General features: G+C 42.5%; 2 protein-coding genes and 1 long non-coding RNA gene across 4 annotated transcripts; 1 reads left to right on the top strand and 2 right to left on the bottom strand.

Moving 5' to 3' along the window:
• Positions 1-716: 716 nt before the first annotated feature.
• stk17b (serine/threonine kinase 17b (apoptosis-inducing)) lies at positions 717-8,296 on the top strand. Its single transcript, XM_068573163.1, has 7 exons — positions 717-1,329; positions 4,351-4,563; positions 5,352-5,490; positions 6,174-6,300; positions 6,703-6,751; positions 7,100-7,279; positions 8,023-8,296. The coding sequence occupies exons 1-7, from the start codon at positions 1,208-1,210 to the stop codon at positions 8,258-8,260; spliced, it is 1,068 nt and encodes a 355-aa protein (XP_068429264.1). The 5' UTR covers positions 717-1,207; the 3' UTR covers positions 8,261-8,296.
• Positions 8,297-11,310: 3,014 nt separating this feature from the next.
• cunh2orf69 (chromosome unknown C2orf69 homolog) lies at positions 11,311-19,515 on the bottom strand. Of its 2 annotated transcripts, none has more exons than XM_068572772.1 (4): positions 19,159-19,515; positions 18,704-18,996; positions 15,759-15,997; positions 11,311-14,596 (listed from the first exon to the last, which is right to left on the bottom strand). In XM_068572772.1, the coding sequence occupies exons 2-4, from the start codon at positions 18,989-18,991 to the stop codon at positions 14,119-14,121; spliced, it is 1,005 nt and encodes a 334-aa protein (XP_068428873.1). In that variant the 5' UTR covers positions 18,992-18,996; positions 19,159-19,515; the 3' UTR covers positions 11,311-14,118. The 2 variants fall into 2 exon arrangements, with proteins under 2 accessions (XP_068428873.1, XP_068428874.1); XM_068572773.1 differs by having other exon boundaries at positions 18,704-18,981.
• A 2,145-nt stretch (positions 19,516-21,660) lies between these two features.
• LOC137783145 (uncharacterized) lies at positions 21,661-23,687 on the bottom strand. Its single transcript, XR_011077318.1, has 3 exons — positions 23,570-23,687; positions 22,697-22,783; positions 21,661-22,244 (listed from the first exon to the last, which is right to left on the bottom strand). It is a non-coding gene; the product is annotated as an uncharacterized lncRNA (long non-coding RNA).
• Positions 23,688-24,298: the final 611 nt, after the last annotated feature.

Raw genomic sequence — 24,298 nt, 5'->3', positions numbered from 1 at the left:
TATTTTAAAGACAATACGGGGATAAATATGCATGAAAAACTATCCCTATACTTAACGTTAGTATTGTCTTTATGGGTTCGATGCTTCTAGTGCCCTGCAGATGCTTTGCCATATGGACAGATGTAGGTGGAAACGTATTTCTGGTAGAAAATTATAAAAAGAATGACCAAAAGAAAAATGGTAAGTTCAAATTAAGTAAGTTATATTAAAACAATACAGGAGAGACTGATCTCATAATTTAAACTTGCTCTCTCAAAAGTAGACTTATAGTCATTATGACTCATCATCAACTGGCGACCTGCCCTTTGCCCAATGGCAGCTGGATTCGGCGACCTTAAATAGGATAAGCAGTTTTGAAAAGGCATTGCTCATCATTGTCAGAAAACTGTCTTAAAAGTCCTAAAAATTAATTCAAAAGTCATAGTTGTCAGATTTTTAAAATTAAAAAAAATGAGTCAAAGGGTTTGATTTATTCTGTCATATGTCCGAATTATTATTATCACATATTTGACCTATTTCTCATACATACTCATATTTCTGACTTCTCATGAGAATATTTTATGTATTTATTTTGGAGATTCCTGAACGTTTCATTGTTTGTCCTTTTTTTTCACTTTCCATTACTCATTTTTCTGGAGACAGTTTACACACCTCAACTGTATTCACGTTTCAAATCAACTCGACCTCCCTTTTTTCAAACAAAACGATACTGCGCATGTGCCCAGCCGTGACGTGTCGAGAAAGTGTCAAACAGAAGGATGTAAAAAAAAAAAAAAAAAAAGATCGAAAACTCTCTAGATAAACTTACTACGCGATGTACTAGTCGCCGCTGTGGTAGTCTGGATTAACCGTGCCTCTGGAACCAGTCAACGACTCGCTCCTCCTCAGTCGTAATTGGGGAAATCGGTTTAACTCACTTGTGAAGCCGCGACATTGACCGCCGAGCTAACTTAGTTAGCGACAGTTGAGCTAACCGGAGTCGGTAACGTTAACAGGAGCCGAACAGTAGCGCGGTGACCGGCTTAGCTAACACTACCATGTAACTAACGTTACGCTGGCAGCGGAAACGGTAGACGGACTCTTGGCTTAGTTGTTTCGTTCGTCTCCCATTTTACTCCCATTTTACTCAGCGTTCAGCGCAGCGACATCCAGCCAGGGGCAGCTGGCAGCGGGACCTATACCCTCACGTTTCCCGGGGGAGAGAAAGATGTCTCGGAGGCGACTGGACAGCCGCAGCGGGCTCGCAGCGGGGCTGCTCGGGGAAACTCAGACCCCAATAAGCACAGAGCCGCTGGAGGGTGTGTACGATATCACCGGTGAACTCGGGAGGTGAGTCCAACCTATAAGACTGTTGTCCCGGGACAACAGAGAGAGAGAGGGGGGTGGGGGCTCCCCTCGACAGTACGCTCTCTGCAGGACCGTGAGAAGTTGTTCCGTTATGCACTATAATAATCAGATTACATATAGATACAAATATAGATTACAATAGGATACATCAAGTGTTCAATCTGCGTTTGAAATGAGCCTGGAGTGTTTGTCTGGAAGTCCAGCGAGTGTGGACATGACGTGTCCAACCGGACGGGCTAGATAGACTGTTATGATAGCTCATAACCACAGACAGGTTCACGAGCTATGGACTTACCTAGCTGTCCACTGCCGATGAAACAAGAAGCCTTACCAATGCAGACTGTCTCATGCATGTCCATTTCCATCACATTCAACTCAGAGATTACTGAGGGAATACTTGTATAAAGTAGTATAATCTTGATAATGATGGATACATTGTATTGGTACATAGTTGCAAATGACAGTTTATGTGTTATTGGAGACTGAACTGGGTGAGCGAGTTGTTGTTACATTGTCACCACCATTAAACATGGCACACATCACCTCTGGATGACAGAACCATTCAATGTGTCCTTTTTATTTTATCTGACATTGTCTCATTTCTGTATTTGCAACCATAAATAAGCACACACACTTTTAACTGCACTTGGACTCTGTACTGTAAGCTACCCCTGTAAATACACGAGCCTCGCAGTGCCAGGGGTGGGGGGCTGACTCGTTCATGCAACAGTAGATCTTTGTTGGTGTGTGTGTGTGTGTGTGTGTGTGTGTGTGTGTGTGTGTGTGTGTGTGTGTGTGTGTTTGTGTGTCATGGCAACAGCCAAGATCTCTGAGGTGTGTTTGAAGAAATTTGTCATGCAGTGTGTACTGTATAGTTCTGATTTCAAAGCAAGAGGAAGGAAATGAGCAACCCTACTTTTTGAAAGAAGAAGTGGTGCTTGCCACTTCTGTTCACTTATTTTGTGTGCGATTTGCCATAACAGGAAGTGTTGAGGTGCAATACTTTAAGGAACATGATGAGGGCAATTTATCGTTCAACGTTTGACCATTTTAAGGCCTGTGTAGTTCTGCACATAGGCACAACATAGTCTTGCATTAACTAGAAAGTTTCTGTCTGACAGTGTTTCCCTATTTCTTTATCAGCCAGCAACTTTCTGTCAGGAGTAACAACAAGTCTGTTACCTGCCCAGCGTCAAACCACAGACAAATTCAGCGGCTCGCTGATTAGCATAGTAGCTAGCAAGCTAAAGAGTCCAAATGTCTGGTGTTGACCAAACCAGAGCTGCTAGTATGAGTGTTGGACATGCATCAGCTGATGTTTGGAAGGGAAGATGTGAGCCATGAAAACTGGTATGCCAATGGCACATAGTGGCTGTGTATATTCATCAATTTTGAAGATGAGTTTACCTTCTGTGAGGTCTGTTATTCAGCCTGTAATTTAAACGCTGTCACAAAGCTCTGTGAAGAGAACATACCCCTGATGACATCATCAGTGGTGATTAACAGGAGGAATGAAGTTTGAAAGGTGTGGACAAGGAGAGTCAAACAAAGAACCACTGAGTTGCATCATGTGAATTATAGGATCCTGCTGTTTTGGAGTCAGACTATATTAAAAAATATATATATTTTATATAAGTGATGAAGTGTAATACATAATTTAAGGAATGCTCCTTTAATGACTTTACAGTTTCAGAGAAGTCTGTTTGTGAGAACTCTCACTGTCCTTGGTTCTTGCAATGCTGTTATTTTTGGATTTAAATAGTCTTTCTCTTTTTGTCGCTGTCATTGCGAGACCTTGTGTAGAAGTGCTTCCACTAATTGAATCAAATATCAGCCAAGTGTTTTTTGTTTTTTCAGTGAGGGGAAGGTCGGCCTAGTTCTCAGGATAATTTGAGAGTTAATCGTTTGGCCGCCCTTTTGTTTAAGGGGACACATCATGCTCATTTTCAGGTTCATGCTTGTATTTTAAAATTTCTGCTCGAACGTGTTGACATGTCGTAGCTTTTAGAAAAAGTTTTTTTTTTCTTACAGTCTGTGTATTCCTACTCAGTCTGAAATGTGTCTTTCAGCCCTCCTGCAGAACTGGCTTTAATTGGCTTGTTAGAAAGACACAAAAACACAGTGCATCGTTACCACGGTATATTGTAATGAGTCTGCACATGAAAAAGGAAGAAGAGCCAGATCTGAATTGACTTGTTGAATCCCATCTGGTTTGATTTCAAGGTTTAAGGCACTCCAGATACCAAAATATACATTTTTCACGATATGTCCCCCTTTAAACAGTTTTTAATATTATGAGTAATGAACACCCACATCGGCGCTGCGTGTCTACAGTCATAGCGTTGCACTGGGTTGTTGCCATGATGAGTCTGGGCTCTTCCATCTAGTAGCAGATAGCCACTATCTTCCCAGCTTGAGTAACAGGAACAATTACCCCAATGATCAAGACGTAGCAGCACCATTAGCACCAAGCTATTCTGGGTGAGATAACACACAGATGTAATCTAATGATTGCACCGTTGTCCCCATGCTGCAATCATTTACAAATAGCCGGATGCCACTCAGCGTGGGAATATATAGTAAATTAATTAATATCATGTAATTTTTTATTTGGGAAGTATTGTGTTGAAACATGTATCTAAGTTAATATTATAAAAGAGTCAAATGTAGTAAATATTTAATACAAAACTGCCTTTAGTGTTCCTCATTACCATACACTCTAATGTGAGGAACCTTTTCATGCTGAAACATTTATTGTGATACAAGTTTGGACCTTTTCTTCAATTCTATTTCATCCAAATTTTCATCATATTTTATAAATCAATGCTTTGTAATTCAACTAATTGGAGAATGTTTGATCTTTTAATGGAAGAAATGCATCTGAGATTGTTTCATACAAGGATCCCAGATTATTTAGAAATATATATTCATACTTTATACTTGAGATCTTTATTTGACTAAAAGCGACGCCCCTCACTCGCATGCCAACTTTCTGCTTTCCAGGGGGAAGTTCGCTGTGGTGAGGCGCTGCGTGGAGAAGGCCACTGGGAAAGTGTTCGCCGCCAAGTTTATCCGGAAGAGGAGGCGAGGTCGTGACTGCCGGGCAGATGTCATTCACGAGATGGCCGTCCTGGAGACGGCACGCAACAACGCCCGAGTAGTCAACCTGCACACGGCGTACGAGACGGACCACGAAATCGTCTTACTGCTGGAGTAGTGAGTTCGACCCATATGTCATGTTGCACAATCTGTCTCAATGTTTCTAGCACAAACATGCACAGCCAGCAGAGTGATTATGGAAAGGCCTGTGTAAGGGCAAAGTCCTGTTTGTCCAATGTTAAGGAGCTGAGACACTTTTTTTTTTTTTGTTGTTGTAATACTTGTTGTTCAACAGGTTTATCAAGTTTAAAGGCGAAATTACTGTACAGAATAAGCTGAAACTCCAGATCCAGATGAGCTGCGTGGACATCTTCTGAGCTACTATTAAAACAGAAACCTAGATGTGAGGGCCAGAATGGAAATAAGAATACACAGTTAACCAATTAAATCTTTTAGGACAATACGCTTTATTGATCCAAAACAGCCTGGACGGCTCCAAAAGAAGCAGAGGGAAAAAAAGCAAAGTTGAATAACCTAAAATGTAATGAAATCAGGTGAAATTTGTACTCTGCACCACCATTTTAGGGGTTTGCGTCAACTTTGGCTCACACTCTTAGCTGCAGTGCTTTACAGCGAGTAAGCAGAGAAGAGGCTGCTTTCTTGCTCAATACCACTTTGCCAGGACATGTAGGATCAAAACCAATGGCCCTCTGGCTATGGGTTGGCCACTAAAACCACAAATACAGTATATTTATGTTTCTAGTGTTGTGCATTGCATACAAACTGCTTCAAATGTCCCTATACCGAGAGTCTTACTCTCCATGGACATTTCAGTAGGCAGCCGTTTCATAAACAGTCTCCATGCGTGTACTTGGGTGTTGACGGTGTGTTTTCTCTTTGCCCAGTGCGGCCGGTGGAGAGATATTTGACCACTGCGTGTCTGAGGAGCTGCTGCCGGAGGCCCAGATCACCCGTCTGATCAGGCAAACCCTGGAGGGAGTCCACCACCTCCACCAGAGCAACCTGGTGCACTTGGACCTGAAGGTCTGCACACACACTCATGCAAAAAAAAATGGAAATTTGGAGTCGAGGGAATCTATTTTTACTTCCTCCTCACTCGCTTCGACCACAAACTTCCCCCTCAAGTGCTCGACTGCGTGTTCCTTTTTTAGAGAAGTTGTGGATCGCAAACCCCCAATTTCATATTTTCATGATTACACTTGAGAAGGGTTGTAGGTGGCAACTGGAAAAAAGCTGGAAATCACAGTGTAAAACAAGTGATTTTTACAGTACCGCGACATTGACACAAGCTTTTGTTTCCAGGCCTAAATTAATGCCTACAATAATGCCAATGTAAATTTGACCAGGGCCGGGGCTTTAACATGACACACCGCAGATGCTGATTGGCTTCAGAAACACAAAATAGATCGGTGTGTCTGGTGTAAACAAGTACTGTATGTTCTCAAGAATGATTCAATCATTAAACAATAGCAGTGTTTGATGTGTCATATAGCCAGTGTATTTCCAGCACTTAAACCTGTAATGGTGCAACAGGACGGTAAACACCTCTTATTATAGAATGACTGTTCAAAGAGAACTCAGAGCTATGTATTAGCTTTTGAGTTTAAAGTACAGCTGCCTTATCTTTGCAGTACTTTGTATCTCTCTGCATGATGTTCACCCTGCGATTCACCCCCCCTCACCCCGCGCTTTGTTTCACCCCTCAGCCGCAGAACATCCTCCTGACCAGCCTGTCTCCTCCGGGAGACATAAAGATTGTAGACTTTGGCCTGGCGCGTAGACTGGGCGCGGTCGGAGAGCTCCGAGAGATACTTGGCACACCTGAGTATGTGGGTAAGGTGATGTTCATAAAGCAAGCTCTGATTACTCAGAAGACATCAGGGAGGATCTGCAATCGCAGGCACATCTGCGTTTTAGTTGGCAACAGTCAAGGCAAAGTCCTCTAGAGCGAGACCTGTCTTGTGCAGCTGATGGAAACGCCTCAGTAGCTCTCAGAGATGCAACTCTTACAAATAATAAGTAGTTTATGAAGACTGAGATATCTGTAGCTTTAGCAGGATTCTAAGTGTGCTGTCACACGCTAATTAGTGTTGTATGTCTCGCATTCCAGTGTATATTTTACTTATAAATGAATAACACAGCAGCTAAAGAGAGGTATGAAATGATCCAGGAAATTGACAACATTCTTGTAAGATTGAGTGACGACTGATTTCTTTTTTTCATGTCCTCACTAAGCTCCTGAGATCCTGAATTATGAGCCAATTACGACAGCGACCGACTTATGGTGAGTCCTTTCTTGCATAACCGCTGTTGTTGTGATGTGGAAAGAGAACGCGTAGCACCGAGTTTCATTTCTCTGGTTTAAACTCTAAACCCGGAGCGATTTGTGAATGAAAAGGAAAGTGAGCCGTCACAAACCACAAAGTAGCTCTGAAAATGCTACTAGCTGTTTACAGTTTGGGTAATTATTTGAATCGTCAAGTTTGTTTTCACTTTTGTAGTGGCCAAATAATGAAAATATTTGTATTTATTATATTTTTCTAAAAGTCTGGCCTCCAGTATTCGGCTATCAGAGACACCCCTGTGCATGTTTTGATTGTTCCTCATGCATGTGTGTGTGTGTGATCCTCAGGAGTGTGGGTGTCATAGCCTATATGTTGGTGACGGGCGAGTCTCCGTTCGCCGGCGACGACAAGCAGGAGACGTATCTGAACGTGTCCATGGTCAACGTGGACTACAGCCGGGAGGCCTTCTCCAGGGTGTCCGAGCTTGCCGTAGACTTCGTCCGCAAGCTGCTGGTCAAGACGCCTGAGTGAGTAGAGCGTCTGTGTGCGCGAGAACTCACCTCAGTCTCACCAAGAAAAGAAGCAAAGTCAAGGGATTTATTTTGAATGAAGTCAAAATGGAATGTTGGCATGGAGCTGGAAACAAAAAGAGGAGAGGGTTTTTCCACAGGGCAGCCCAACCGTTATGTCATATTTTATTTTAGTCTGCCCTCGTTTGAGGAATTTACGCAGATTTATTTTCCCCTTGTTTCTGTGCCTAAGTGCCCAATGGAGACAACGGGTTTAGAAACTGGTCGAGTCCTGAGGGAGAGCGCTGTAGACGCAAGACCGGCTGCCATGCGGTCCTACTGACTGCGGGTCAGTGTGTCATCCACCAACAGGCTCAGGCTGTCATGATAAGTGTCCGACAGCATTGTGGAAAAGACCCAAATCAAAGACTTGTTGCCAGAAGTTGTTGCAACATTTTGAGTGAGACAATTATTTTATTTCTTTGTTGGGTTCTTTCCATAATGTTGAAACATGAAATACCAATCGGATCACGTCAGTGGGGAAAAACAAGCGTCTTTAGTGGCCGTACAGTAACGGGATGGCACTCCCTCAACACCGGACCAGTTTCTAAAATTGTTGTTACGCAAGTCACAAAACCGTGAGAAAATAGGTACCAGATTTCTAAATATACCGAGGTTTTCCATGAATAGTGTAAATAATTGTCAGCTGCATGAACGACAGTGCTGGACTGCGGGTGTTTAACGCTATCCTCTGACTACAGGGACCGGCCCAGCGCTGCCGAGTGCATGAGTCACCCCTGGCTGTGGCAGCTCTGTCTGAGCCCCGACCCCGCCACCACCCGCCCGCGAACCGTTCGCGAAAGGAGCTGTGGCACCAAGTGGACAGCCCCGCCCGAGGACCCCGAGGACAAGGAGAACTTCCTGGAGTCGCCCCACTCGCACGCAAAAAAGTTCCGCTTCGACGAGGAAAGGCCCGCTGCTGGAGACAGCGACTTTTGAGAAAAAAAATGTAATAAAAGCGAAAACTGGAAGGAATCGAAGCGTGAGGCCGGGGATCCTGCTTCTTCCCTGTGAGCTTTTAATTTATTTTTAAAGCCTCCAGAAAACCAGCTGTCACTCAAAAGTGTATATATATTTCACTAATTTGTTAAATTCCAAGATCGACCACTCAGACCAAAGATAACCAGCTAAATTTTGAGATCTCACACTGATCCATCGCTGTTTTAAAAAAGAAAAAGAAAAAAAAGTCTAAACATTGTGTACAGTATGTTTCAATTAATGCAGTGTGTTTAACCTGAAGTATTTAATTCCTTTCATTGTTAAAATCTGGTAGCTTCAAAGCACCGCATGAGCCCCACTGCGAGTTCCTGTACTGTTGAGGGCTACTGTGAGTGTTTAGGGGCATCTATGCAATACCTCTCTTGTGCATTTTAAATCGATCTTTTTCAACTCGTTAGCGCTCTGCCTTAAGGTCGGAAGTGAAGTGTTCTTAGTCACTTGTGCTTCAGCAGAAAAGTGTACGACATCGAGCGAGGCCCCTCCGCAATGAGGAAGTGTGGTAATGTCCTCGTTTGCAGCTGGAAGACAACTAGAGACGGTAAACCTGTTCACTCCTCAGGCCCTATTTCTCACACGCTGCTGTCTGAGTCGTAGCTCCTGCTCTTACTGCCTGCAAAGTCGCCATATTCACATCCAAGCTGACTTAAAGACGAACAGCAGAGGGGCTGAATTACACATTGTACATTACTTATTAATGACATGTTCTATATGTCTGCAATCATTCAAATTTACTTCTTGGTTTTTAGATCAAACTTTTTTTAATAGATCAAACCTCAGCATAGTCCCCCTTTAAAGAAAGCATCCCACATTTACAATTTTTTCTGACGGAACAGTTTACACCAGCAACAAATAGTCATGCCTTCTTCTGTGGGAGATAGAAACTCTAAAACAAGACAGACTCACGCGGTCGTTCACATGCCACACCCGCACTTACTCAAATGATTTCCTCAGCGGGTTGCAGGTTCCTCTTTTGTTAGCCGCAAGAATAGAAGCTCGACTTTAGCACTTACTTCATAAGCACACGTTTGATACCGATGAGCGGAAAGTAGAAACTCTTCAAGAGAGTCTGTTTGTTGTCCTCTGTGTCCTTCAGCCCCGAAGCCATTCAGTGTCCTTTCATTATATATATATATATATATATATATATATATATATATATATATATATATATATATATATATATATATATATATATATATATATATATATATATATATATATATATATATATATTCCTCTTGTGTTAATCTCAGGGCATGCTGCTCGCTCTCTGCTCACTTTGTGTTGTATTCTTAATGTTGTTCTTACAGGTCTATTATTATTATCATTATTTATGTGCTGGACTTATACTTTATACTTTATATTTTGATGTAAATAACGTGTCTTATAAGGAAGTGTTGATTGCGGCGGGAGAGGATTACTTACGGTGTTATTTAAAACAAGCTGGTGTGTGTGCTGAATAATAAATGGGAATGTTGGGTTGCAGTGGATTGGGGCGATGAAGGTCTAGGTTGTAGGGGGTACTGGGAGGTAGGGCGAGAGAAGGTGGTTTCAGTCAGGAGCTGATTGAATACTGGAAATATGTCGTTGTTGGAAGAAGTGATCGAAGGAAGAGTTTGAATAGTCGTAACTGTTAAGATATGTTGGCATGGAATGTGGGAAAGTGGGAACGAGACGGGCGAGACGGAACCGCTTTGTAATGTGAAAATACAAGGTGCTATCGGTTCACCGGATTTGCCATCTTTTGTTCACTTGAATGAACTGTCCTAAACTCTGATTGCTCTTAATCTCCAGTGAAACATTCCTCTTTTTTGTTGTTGTGAGGTGTCGAATCGAATAAGACCACATTGTGTTGTTGTTTTTGTTGTCGTCACCGGCTGGTACAATGGCCTTTGTGTGGGAGATGGGTGTCTCCAGCCACGGCCGTGCTCTCATCTGTATGCTGTCATCCTTAGAAACTGGAACAACACACTGTAAGAGATATGCATCTTCATGTGCAATTTCATCTCACTGAGTTAGCAGATTCCACTTGAGTCCGTCAGAATTGTATTCTCCAAGCAGCTGGAAAGAAAATCTAAGATTAGTCTCTTTTGCTACTGTATATGGGAATAAGCTGGAATCTTACTTCATCTCCCGAGTCAAGTGTTTTCACAGTCGACAACCGTCTGTATTTTCACACAAGAGGTTTCTCACGTCTAAATTGATCAAACTTAGTTGTACAGGAATGAGTAAAGGTTCCTCTTCCTGTGACAGAAGTTTTATCTGTAAAAAAGAAACTTAAACTAGTTTTATGACTTGACGAGTAGCTGAGACCTCAAGATAAGAGGCTTGTTTTGCAGTGCGATGATGTCAGGGATTTTACCTTGCAGGATGACGAGGCGCTCGAAACGCGGGTCACACAAAACGGCTTGTGTTTGCCGGCAATGTCCGTCTCGTTACTTGAACATGACCTATGCTGGGGTGTTTTCTGTTTTGTACAGCTATTGTACCGTGTCCATTCTCTGTGTGTGTGAGAGAGAGTGCTCATTGAGGAGTTCAGCATCCTCAAGGAGCGGAGCAGCAGTAACACCAGGTGACTGATGTCACCCGACATTCCCGTTTCATGCAGTGAGACCGAAGGACGCTGCGGTTAACAGTCAAGCCAGCCACAAGCAAATAAATGTTTCAGAGATGTATGTTTTTTTTTTGCATTTTATATTTTCTTTTTTTTTTTAATGTATGAGCATTCTAATTGCATTTGAAATGACTAAAACAAAAAAGACACATAATCCTTATGGTGTTCTGATCAACTGCAGGCTAATATGTAGGCGTCAGCAAGCAAACTGGAAAAAGCTCATTAAAGGTTGTAGAAAATATCTGATGGTGTCTTTTTGTTGCCGTCCAGTTCCCTGCTTTTTCATGCCACTGCTGCCACCTGCGGATTCAAGAGAGCTGGAACACACGGCGCTCTGTTAAAGGGAGCGGAGGGATGTTCTGAAGTGGAGTACAATAGTAGCTTAGGAGAAACAAGAGCGCAGGATTAAAGCAATGTACTGCTGAGACTGGGACAGCAGCTTTGTGCATTTAAAAATTTCCATATTTCATCATCAGTTGACGTGTAAACTTAACTTCATTTCAGAGACTTATTTAATATGCAGTGTTCTTCAAACCCACCAGCCCCCCTTTGACAAACAGTCATTTACCCTCGCAGAGTTTCTGGACTACAGCTGCCTTGATCAGTTAGTGTTATTTTGTTAATTCAGTGTTTTAATTAGTCCAGAGTCACCGAAGTCGCACGATAATAAACACACCAAGCGATCGAGGCCGGTGTGTTCAGCAGACCCAAGTGTTTTCCCTCTGCAAGGGGAAATCACTTTTGTCAGAGGAGTCTGGTCTGTTATGAAGAGGGCAAAGATAGAGAGGCTTTGGATACAAATATAGCACATTCTGAAACCGGTATTGATTTTTGAAGGCGTCCACAGCAGTACATTGCTTTGATCCCGTGCTGATACTCCAAACTCCATCTACTGTAGATAGTACTCCTACTATGGAGAAGTACCTCAAACAACCTCAACAAAAAATCAGTACTATCCCTCTTAAATAGAGACAAACTTTATCTGTTGCATTCTCACCATCATTGGCTAACAGTCAACAAGACTAAATGACAGGGTGACGATTTAGCAAGCATTTACTTCTGTTGGGCGTGCACTTGCTTAAATCGTGCATGTCCTCCTTGTAGCATGCAAGGGTAGTAAATATTATGGAATGATTTGAAGTTACATTCAGCACGAGGAGCGACAGCCATCACCAGCGTAGTGCAAAGGCGTTCTGTAAACTTACATAGAAGTCGTACAGACGGTAATACATTTCTCCCACTATGAAAAAAAAGATCTAAAAGAAATGTACACAGTCTACTTAATACAGCTCCCCAACTTATTTCATTCGAACAAAACACAATCTCACTGCACCATCACAGTTTGTCTGGTTAGAACAACAAATATTACAAAACCAATCAAAGAGACAGCAAAAAATAGGCAAATGAAAAACATTAGAAGTTGGTTTTGACTGGGATGTCAAAGCAACAAAAAAAGGAAGTGTCACAGGAAGTAGGCGTTACATTCTTAACCTTAAACAGCAGCTGACAAAATGTCTCCTCGAGGTTCACACGATCATCAGCATCAGATGAAGTAAATGCAAAACCACTCCATTTGCCAAAGAATATCATGCTTTTTGACTGAAAGCTCAAGAACAGCAAAAACAAAATGAACCTTGAGGTTAAATTATATTAACTGTTCTTCCTCACCTCCCAAAAAGTGTCGCTGTGTGACATTTAAAACAAAAAAGGCTTGTAAATCATTGGACAATACACTACTGGGATCAAACTGAAGGAATGACAATGGAACTTTGTGAGCAAATAAACCTTTGAATACAATTAAGAATCACTACCGAGTCTGAACCCGACTTCAGACATTCAGGTGTCAAAAGCAAGCGCAGCCATCGACACAACGTAGAAGGCTGTTCTGCTTTAAAAAAGGTGCAACGAGTAGAACCTGGCCACCTGCTTCAAACAAATAGAGGGCAGCATTTCACCTCCACTACTGGGTCCATACAGTCTACATTTACAGCCAATAATTATAGAAAAAGAAAAACTACAACATGTGCAAAGTTTGACCAAACTTCTGACACTGAGGCAGTCAAAACCCTCTAATAATCTTATAATCTCCGGTGCATGTGTGTTCACTGTGAACACACACAGACATGAACACTACAGGGCTGTTCAGCTTATGTATACTTTGATAGTTTCTTTATAGCAAATAGTAAATGGACTGTACATGTGGGGCATGTTTCTAGTCTTCTGACCAATCAAAGCTTTTCAACAAGTCATCATTCATCCATTCACACACTAATGACAGGAGCAAGCATGCAAAGTGCTGCCAGCCTCAGGACTAACATTCATTCACCATAGGAATACCCTGCAGGAGCAATTTGGGGTTAAGTGTCTTGCCCACCGGGAACCCCTCAGATAAGTGTCGAGCTTCAGCAAATGGCATTCAGCCAGCAAAAAAAGAAAATAAACAGAACCAGGAGTCCTGGTTCTGTTTATCGAGTCAGGCGACTGTGGTAGAGCGGGTGATCCTTCAAATCAGAAGATCGGCCGTTCGATTCCCCGGCTCCAGTAGTCCATGTCGATGTGCCTGCGGTGAGTGAATGTTAGTTGGTCCTGATGGGCAGGTGGCACCTCGCATGGTAGTTGCCATCTGCGCATGAATGATGACGCAAAAGAGCTTTGAGTGGTCTAAAGACTAGAAAAGCACTTTACAAGTCCAACAACAGTAAGCAAGACGTCAACACTGTAACCTCTTCACATTCTAGGGAGAATTTGTTCATTTTCTGGGTGTTTTAGTCTAAAAATCTGGCCACGTCTTACACATTGCACCTTAAAGGTTTGATTTTAAATCCCAGCGGGAATTAAAATAGGTCATGTAAGTATGTATACACCTGAACCACAAGGAATTCCCTCATGAGCAAAAGCCAAGTGAATATGCAGCATTCCTGTTGCTGAAGTGACAGCTCTGCAAGCAGCTTGTAGCTGGAGCCAGCATCAGATGGAGAAGGTTACATTCAGCCAGAAGAGTGAAGACCACTTTCACATCTGCATAGTCCTACTCGGGGCTACAGGGAGCAGGAAAAACGCTCTAGGGTCAAGTGCATTTAGCTGTGAAAGGTACAACACACCATCATCGTCACAGACTCTCTGAGCAAAGAAAAATGAGGTAAGACCAGCAAGTAACACATTCAATCTGCATGAAATTGTAAACTCAGAACTCCTGAATGACTCTGAAGTGGTTCTCGATGGAAGGGGGCTCGTCCTCAAAGTGCAGATTCTTATGCGGACGGGCACCGAACTCCTCCAGGGTCCTGATAAAGTGTCCGTGCTCGCGGCCCACCCACGAACGCATGGGGTCGCGCACCTCGTAAGGGGTCACGTGGGCGTGGACCGACACCCCGCTGGCGGCCAGCTCCTTCAACAGCCGCTTGTTCGTCACCCAGGTCTCGCTGCCTCCCGGGTGCCCGCCGTCCAGCCAGTACATGTCAGAGACGCCCTCCACGAAGCGACACATCTGCAGGTCGGCGCGGGCCCCGGCCAGCTCGTACACCATCTGGTTCAGCACCACGCAGCCTTTGCTGAAGCCCACCACCGCCAGCGAGAACCCTGCGGGAAGGCCGTCAGCGCCGTCTTGTGGGCGGAGGGGGTTGGGCAGGTTGGCTCGCTCCATGCCGTGGCTCAGCAGGGCCCTGCCATCAGACATGTCACAATACAGTCACCATGCAGGAAACACTCATGTTCCATCGAGAGGTGAGGAGTCTACTCTGTGGTAGTCTCAGCAGACACCCGATTGTGTGTTTGTGGACACTGTTTCTCTTTATTGCAATGCAGCTCTTTACGATGCAATGTACAAAAGGCAGCAGCAACACAAGCGAGGTAAGAATGCCAGTGTCAGCTTAAGTCAAACATGTTTTCATGAGTTCTAAAAGAAACCTGAGGCCAGGTTATTGCAATGTACAGTGTCTGAGGGTCACTAAAAGCAATATAATCACTAAGATAGAGACTATCTGGCTTATGATTAGTTATATAAAAACTAAAAAAGAACATTTTCTGGAGTGATACTTGACCATAAACTCTAATGGAAACCTCAGATAAATCATATTAAATTAAAACTGTGTCCATCTATGACAATACTTCCATACATTACATAACGTGTTGACGTATGAGGGAACACTTTGCACAGCTAGCACTAAATTAATATTTAAGAGAAAACAGTAATATGAGTTTAGGAAAATATACAAAAACATTACAATTGAAAAATACAAACACTGAGTGACTTTATTTTGACCCCCATGAAGAAATGAACGACAACTATGATTTGTTTTTGTTTTGTTTTTTTGCTTCTAATTTATGATGTTGTAGTTATTTATTATGTTTTTGATTCACTGCCATATTGGGTCAAGTGAAAGAAAGACTTTGTTGCGAACTAAGTGTATGCTCAATGAGCTCAGGCTTCAGCCTCAACCTTCATTTCAAATATTATGTTTGACTTTATTCCATTCAATTAAAAAAAATGAATAAAATCCTTTTTTGTGATAATGATTTAGCACTAATCAACCCCTTTAAGAACGGTATGGTCAAATTGTTCTATTATGATAAATTACTGGGAATTGTTTTTACTAAACCGCTAAATTGACAGATATTTCCCTCAGCAGTTGGTGGAGACCAAAACAGAGTTAAAAGAAGAGAACATCAGAGTATCATTCCACATCGCCTCTGAATGGATGATAATGTTGTCCTGCGTCTGCAGTTAAGGGACAACATGCAAATTTTAAAAAAAAAGATCACTATAATCCGGGTGCTTCTTGTTGGCTAAACTGATGAATTAAGAAAGAGAGTTGCTCTACAGACCTGAGGTGGAGGAACGCTCCGGAGTCAGGGGAGTACGGCGAGTGCTCTGGAGCCCCGAACATATTGCTCTCCACAAAGTTGCAGAAGCTGCTAAACTTGTGGAGGTACATGCGGCCGGCTCGGACCACCCACACATGGCGGTCCGGGAAACGTCGTCCCAGGGTGAGGGCGACCTGCTCCAGACTCCAGGAGAGCCACTGGGCTCCTTCAGGCTGCAGAGCCATCTCCTCCTCGAAGTTCTGAAAAAAAAAAAACCCGGGGAAACTTCCTATTTAACGCTGCAGTAAAACAACTTTTGCAAACTAAAGGAACATAAAATCTACGATACACAAATCAATTAGCGCTTCGCATTTGTTTGAGTATATGCGTTGTGGGATGTTGAGAGCACACAGCAACGCAACGTAACGCTTTGGAATATATCCAGGAGGAGGAGGCGGCGTGGCAGTGCCATTCAGCCTTTAAATGATTAAATTCAGACAACTGTCTTCGATCTGTGAGACAGACAAGACAAAAGGTTCCCAGCTCGCTCCTCTCCGTGGCTGAAGCCAGAGCAAACTCAAAGCACTCTTAATTAGCTCCATCAGCAGCATCTCCTCAGTCTGCTGTGAGGCTGCGAGGTCCTGAGCAACAGCTTTCCTCATTGATTTTATTTACGTGGAAACATCACGCCGACGGCATTCCCGCACATACGAGCGTCTCCTGGCAGATACCAGCACCCTGTGGGAACGTTAACACGGGCCTGGAAAGCCGCCTGATGAATTGCAAACGAGGACAACGAATGGATGGATTGGGCGCGAGGAAAGCTTCAGAGAATGAGGCAGCGCTTGGATTCTTGAAAGCAATTAGAAAGGGAAACAAATGGCTGACATTTAATCTTCTTTTCTTCCTGTTTTTTTTCTTCCAACACTTGATTAATACGTGTCCCTTCCACTTACTAAAAAGAAAAAAAAAGGAACCAAAAGGCCTCTGACGAGAGAGTTTTTCATAATCTGGCAGCTGCAGCAATTAGACGTTTGGCCCAGGCTGGAGGGACACCAACACATCCTACTTATTCCCCACAGCAGTTTAATCAGAACTGCACACATGTTCAGAAACTCCCTTCTTCTCTGCCGGTCAGTTTCACATCATTGTCACACACGCAGGTCCACGGCCAACTCAGACACCCTGGAGAAGGTCGCTGTAGTCCACGCTGAACTTAAAATGTGCCCTCGAGCTCCAATACACAAATTTAATTTTCTTCTCTTTTTTTAAACGCTCTGCTCTTCAAAAAACCCTCGTAAAAACATTAATTTCCTCTGCTCTCAGAAAGCACATTAAAGATGATTGTTCAAAAATATGTCCCGTTTGAAAACTCTGTATTTAACTGGACTGCTTTGTGGTTTCTAACATAAGATAACAATGACTGGTGATGACTTTCAACAGGACTCTATGGATGGTGGTAACAAAAAGCTTCAAAAAACTGAACGCTGAAATTCTCACAAATAAATAAAAACACCTCTGGTTCTGCAGAGTGAAGCCAATGCTGAATTGTCTTTAATCTGCATTCTCTGTAATGTCCACCAGGGGGCGACTCATCTGGTTGTAAAGAAGTCTGTAGATATTGACTCAACATCTTGCTTAATTTATTTTCTCAGTAAACATGAGTTATGTCTCAATCTCTAGTTTCAAGTCTTTTTCAATAGAGCATGATGTTTATTTAGTAAATAATGATCCCAGTAAATCAGGACCGTCACACAGTTTTGATTCCTATTTTTTCATAAATGATTATTCTTTTCTTCTAATCAAAAAAAGCTATTTTTGTACTACACAATTACCCGTGTCATGATACTATCACTGCAGTTGCCAGTATTACAGCGCGGTATTGTTAATTCATTTATAAATTCCTACCCATAAACTCTTTGCACAGTGGATTTCAAGGAATTGCAGCAGAGTCATTTTCAGCTCCCAGTAAGATCCAGGATCCATGTTGGATTTTTTAAATCCCTCTTGTGTTTCTTACACAAAGCTGATCCAACTCACAGGTAAAGGGTTGCATAGATAAAAGAAAGTGCACCTTATCTCAGCGGACTCTACTTGATACACTTTGGCTTGGCGCTGTAAAGTGCTTCTTTCTAGTTAAACCTTGTGGCTTATTGCTGAGCCCCAGACGCTCTCTCTCCCACACAGTATAAATAAACTTAACTTAGAGCGACAGGATCAAATATCTGCACTCGTCTGTGGAGGACCTCTCAGACTTACCGATTTGTTTTTGTTTTCAAACAGTTGTGTTATACTCTGACAGTAAATAATGAGATGTGCAGAATGGACCGCAAAATAATAAAGAAACCATCATAATGCAAGCAAGCCTGAAAGTGGTTCCCTGTATGCAATAACATGTAGACGATTCCTTTGCTTTAGTGGAATAAAAAGGATTAAAGTCTGCTGAGAACTTTTCCTGTAAGGTGTCACAAGCTGGAAAGATTGTATTATTGTATTATTATTACATCTGGAAAAATGCATGACCCTAAATATCACATAGTGTGTTTTTGGATGTTAAATTACTTTTAAACCACTGAAGACTATGTCATAAGAATATTATAATAAACTCACTTGTCAATGGGTCGTTCTGTTTTGTCATAGTGTGTGTATTTATTTAAGTTTGGTCAGGATGTGGTTTACACCTTTCCATAACCTCCTCTTTAAAACATTGGATTTCAGAGGGAGCACTGGGATGAACAGACCATAAATGGCTGTATACCAACCGGCCATTATCTCCTTGTACAGTCTTTAATCGACCTGCCTGTGTTCATTGTGGGCTTTAGCGAATGCAATTACTTTAAATGCGTCACAATAACAACTTCCAGGGACTGAAATCACTCAGGTCAGACCAGTCGTCATCTTTCTGGATGACCTGAGATCAAAACACCACGCAAACAACATGTGTCCATATCCTCCATCACACTCACCTGAATGTCCCCGTGGAAAAACACGACATGTCTGTTGCCGCTCTCCTCCTTTGGTCCTGCGGCGGTCTGGTCGTCCGCATCGGGCCTGAGGAGCAGCAGGTCGTTCACTCGGCACGGGTCGTGTCCGGGTACGGCGAGCAGCTTCTGGAGCCTCTGCCGCGGGCTCCCGGTGCGTGCGCCGGGGCTGGCAGACGCGCTGAGCCCCGGGGGTTCAGAACATCTCGTCGCTGCCACAGAGGTCATGGTTTTGGCCACAGCTATCCGAGAGACGTCTACCGCTGCAAGCATGGACTCTAAAATAAGAACATGTTTTTGGCGTTTTCTTTCCCAACGCAGTCACTCCCCGCTGTTGCTACTGTCAGCTGACTAGCTGTTAGCAACACAGCATCACGTCATCTGCAGTTCACGTCAAAACAATGCATGTAAAAGTATGTGGCTGGAGCCGAAATGCTTACCATCGCATACTGTCCTTTATTCGTCGTTTGCCTCTTGTTTAAACTGAACGATGGCCTCATAATATTTATTTCATTCTCACTCAGTCTGATTAATGTTCAGTTAAGGAGTGTGGTCTGTGCAAGAGAGGGGCGTAGTTTGAAGTTGGAGCTGCGGCTGGCTAGTTAGCTAGCTAGCTAGTACACTGCATACAGAAAGTGAGCCGGACAACGTTGCCTCTCGTCTCGCGATTGCGTTGGGCTATCCTCGGCTGTAACAAGGGCATGGATCAAACAATAAACAGTTTAAGATCTATTCATTTGGCGGCATGCTAGTTAGCTAGCTAGCGTGCGCAAATCCGCCAGGTTTCTTCTTTGCGTTTTATCTGCGTCTTTACCATCGTATAGGTGCGTTACCGCCACCTACTGGACTGGAGAGGGAAGCAGTAGATTATCATAAACAATCTAGCCATATAATCTTTCGACTTCTCTTCAGCAATTAATTAGAAGATTGAGTACTTTCCAGAATGTCTCACCTGATAGTCAGACAAGTTTTGACTACTAAGTATACTATGGCAATGCATTGTTGTCTCAGCTATTAGTTGAACAGTGAAAGAGTGTAAAAAGGCCGGGTCCCACTGCGTTACTCAGGTCTCGGTCTATTCACAGGCTCGATCCCAAATCTATTGCATCTTTTTATCAATATGCAATCCCCCATAATGCACATTTCCCTTTGCGGGAAAGACATTTCCCTTAAAAACAGATGGTTTGTTTCCATTAATTTGAAAAAATAGCAAACAATTGTGACCCATTTGAACAATCAAGACATAGGCCTAAATATATTTTTAATTTGAATAGGAAAGTGTTTATTGTGACTATTCACCTCTCCATTAAGTCCATTGAACGCTATAATAACCCCGTTAGACTGCTACACTAAAGCTCCTCTCCTCCAGGAGGAGGCGCTGTGGTTTATGAACGTTTTCATGGGAACTATAATATTACGAAGCAGCGACGAAGCTGCCGTAACATGTAAAAACGTTGTTGTCCCAGCTGTGAGTTGAACAGGAAGGAGTGTAAAAAAAAAAAAAGACTGAGTCCCGGTGTGTTGCTCAGGCTGCACTGCAGCGTCTATTCACAGGCGCGATCCCACTACTGAGCGGCACGGGGGCTTTGACCTGCTCCGTCTCCGGCCTGGGTCGGTGCACCCCTCCTTAGACGACCTGGTGGTCCCGGGCTCCCCCAGGTGCACCATATCAATACCGAACTTAGTGCGGACACCCGATCGGCACAGTCCGCTGCAGCTCAGAGCTCCTGAGCTCAACCGATCCGCCAGCCTCAGCCTCCCGGTAACTTGGATTACAGGCGCGCGCCACCGCACCCGGCGAGAACCGCATGCAGTCGGAGAGCTTTTGCGCCTATACAAACGTGACGTCATCGGGGTGTTAAAGCGACATCTAGTGATGAAACATAAACCTGCACCTGAAATGTTGAAGGTTCATCAGCATTTATAGAAATGATTAAAAAAATAATTTTAACAAAGATCAACCCTTCATCACGTGTCATATATGTGTGCTCAGTAAGGGTTTTTTTTTTATCATGCAGTGTTTCATCATTTCAGCAGATTGCATGAAACTGTAACTTATTTCCACTATCTGTGATTCTAATATAAAGTGAAAAATAGTAAAATAAATAACAGTATGTGGGGTCGATCATCTTAAAAGTGGATCACAAATTGAACATATTTTCTTTATTTGATCAATAAAACTGAAAGGGTTCTGTCTCTGGAGGAATTTTGTCTCAGCATTTCTAGGTGTGATGAGGTTTCAAAAGCATGCTGATGTTTTAGGGGGTAATGTGAACAAGTTCACTGTTTAACATGTTATAACAAAGCATGGTATACAAACAAAGCATGTCTGGATAAATCTGTTCAGGAGCTAAATTAAATAAAACTGTTCCCTGCTGCCTACAAGGTGCCATCATGTAGAAACCACTACTGTCTTTAAAAGTATTGCTCTGTCTAGAAAGATGGAAGACATACATCTTTTAAATCATATTATCTTATCCAGCTATCATAAATATAACTCAAAATGTGTTGGTCCAATATTGGACTACTTGTCATGAAGTTTGGTTCATCCATGCTCTCCAGAGCCCTAATCCTGTAGCTAAGCTGATATTCACAAAAGCACCTGCTTCTTGTGCCAAGGCTGTGGGCCCAAAACCTCACAAGGTGTTATGTGTCAGTTGCTTTTTGGTCATTTGAATGCTAATTTGTTTAGTATTTGCACAAAGTTCAGTAGAAAATGCATCCTGTCATCTGCTTGTGTTGAATGCAATGTCCTTGATGGGAACTTGTGCAGGTAGCAGCTGTTTTTACCACCTTGAGCACAGGCCTCGCTGTCAACAACGATGCGTTCCCCACTTTTGACTTGACTTTGGTCAAAATGTCACAAAAAAACAGGACATTTTTTGGCCATTGCACTCTGCCTTATAACGATTGTCTTTTACAAGTACACAAACATCCACCAGTCTTTCCTTTATGCATTTATTGATACAGCAGAAACATCAGGCGTGCTCGGCCCCTGGAGAGAGGTTGGCGAGTCGGCCTTCAAACACTGCAGTATTTGAACGCAGGCCTTGTCACAGAGAACATGTTCATTGACCACTTTCAATGACATTAAAGTCTCCATTACGTCATGTTGTGTGCAGCTCATAAGGTAAGTCAAAATGTCAGCTGTGAAAAAGACGTGGATATGTGTGATGACGTTGCACACCGTGGACACTGGAAAGCAGTAAATAATGATCATTGTGATAGTTTGACAACATTAATGATGACCGTTGTATAAATGATTCTGCATGTACCTGGAATGTTCCTAGATAAGTATTATTGTCATCTAAAGCAAATATACAAAGATGAAAAGTGATATTTTCCCATTGCAGTGATGGCTGTTCCAGTGTCCAGCGTGGTCTTTAACGTCACGGGCCACATTTCTGCACAGCCATCTCGGAGGAAGACCCCGAGCCTGCCGCCCCACCGACACCTTCTTCAGGTCCCGGGATCAGTGCAACCGCAGGGGCGCTTCCACCCAGCCCACGCCCCGCTCTCTTTTCAGCTAAAAGAGAAACCATGTGAGTCAACAGCATGTCCAGAATAACACTCCTCTAATACGTCTAATCTCATGACTCAGAATAGAAAGCCTTTATTGTCGTTGCACAGAGTACAAGGAAATAAGAAGCTCCGCTGATAAGTGTGATTAGAAGATAAAGCACATTGACACAATGACTTCAGCAGACACTGCAGGTTCGAAAACAATATGTGAAGAGTGCCTTGTATTTTGCCACTAGCATGAATATAATTGTTGCCCTAGAATAAATGTCAGTATGACACAAGATTCAGCAGGATTGCATTGGACTCAATAAGTGAATGTATGAAAACAGTTCAAATGAATTGTTATCTGCTCATTAGTCAGAGTCTACACAACGGGTTAGTTCTTCTCTTTCAGTCTTTAAACTCTGAGTTCCTCCTGTTTCTTTGCAGAAGTCGTGGTTGTTGTGATGGTCTTACCATTAGCGCTACATGGTGTGATGATGGGCTTCTCCAGTTGCTCTCCTGCAACAGAAGCCCGGATCTTCCTGACCACGTAGACGCTAGCTGGGAGGGGAAGCAAAAAAAAACAAGATACACTTTAAATAAGTAGAAAAAGCACTTATAAGTCTTACAGAATCATAACAGTAATAACGTTTTTCAAATTAACTATCTTCCCATAAGCCTAGGGTATATTCAGAGCTGGAAGAAATACTTAGTATGAACTTAAGTAAAATAAGCAATACTACATGTAGAAATACACAAATATAGAGATAGATAGATATATACTTAATTAATCCCCAAGAGGAATTGTGTCATGCATTCAAAATTTGAAATAGCACACGAATATTTGCATCGAAATTCACTTCATCAAAAGTAATATTTACTTTATATTTACTTTAATGTTACAGCTAGTAAATGGTGATAAGTAAGAGAGGTAATTGTAATTATATACTGCTATCTTAATTGATAATAAAACACATAATTTATTGGTCATAGCTTGTTAAATATTCGAAATCCCTCTAAATGTTGTCGAGTATAGGAAAGCCAGGCCTAGAAAGTAGCATCGAATGAAATTACTCAGAATTGTACTTAAATTACTTATAGTATGAGTATATTTAGGTATGTTCCAGCTGATTTCCAGCACTTCACTTCACATGCTATGTGTTGTTTACATGTAGCTTTACAGATAGACAGGTAATTGATCATTGATCCATAGTTAGTCATTAGAGATCATAGTCGTCACTGCGAACCTTTAGTGTCTATGGACACCAGTGTCTCTCCTCGGTGTTGGCGCGGTCAACTAAGGTTTTAAATTACAAAAAACAATAATATACCACAGTATTTTCTTACCTTTTATGATCAGTCAGACCATGGCTGCTTCTTTTTTCAGGATAAACAAGAAATAAGCTCGTCCGTCGCAGTTAAGCGTTGCGCTGTGCTCTTTCCGGGTACAAATACAACCCCGAACTGTTACAAAAGCACGCATTACATACTGCAGATAATACCGGGGGCGGGACTTAGAGCTCAAGTGTACTCTGATTGGCTGAGCTCCTATAGACTATAGCGTAACGTGATCAACTCGGGACACACTGAATCTAGAAAGAAGGATATTAGTCTGTGGAGAATTATCCTGGTCAGAAACTTAATCGATTATCAGTTGAATTTCGAAATAAAATGTAATTCTTGGAAACAGTGTATTTTTTTATGTTCCAAAGTTAAAATACAAGACAGATCATTGGGCTAAGTGCAGTGGTGGGAGAAGTATCTTTGAACTGATCCTTTAAGTAAAACTACAAGTACAACAAAAAACAACTTAATATCAACTACTCTAGTAGGGCATTACTATTAACAAAGAGAACTTAAGGTAAAAATACTTCTGCAAAACAGTAATCCCTCGTTATTTATGTCACATGTGCCGATGCCCTTTACTGTAGCGTGTTGAGGAGGAGCGAGTTCTAACCACAACAGTTTGGTAGTTTAGTTGATGGTTCCCAGTCAGAGGCTCAGGGGCCCCCAAAGGGTCACAGGAGAAATCTCATGGAAATCGTTGTTTAAATGAAAGTATTTACGTTGGGCGGT

Source organism: Clinocottus analis, unplaced genomic scaffold (genome assembly GCF_023055335.1).
Source record: "Clinocottus analis isolate CAN_PGR_092001 unplaced genomic scaffold, fCliAna1.0.p SCAF_12, whole genome shotgun sequence".
Classification (NCBI taxonomy): domain Eukaryota; kingdom Metazoa; phylum Chordata; class Actinopteri; order Perciformes; family Cottidae; genus Clinocottus; species Clinocottus analis.
This window is presented reverse-complemented; position numbering and strand designations above follow the sequence as displayed.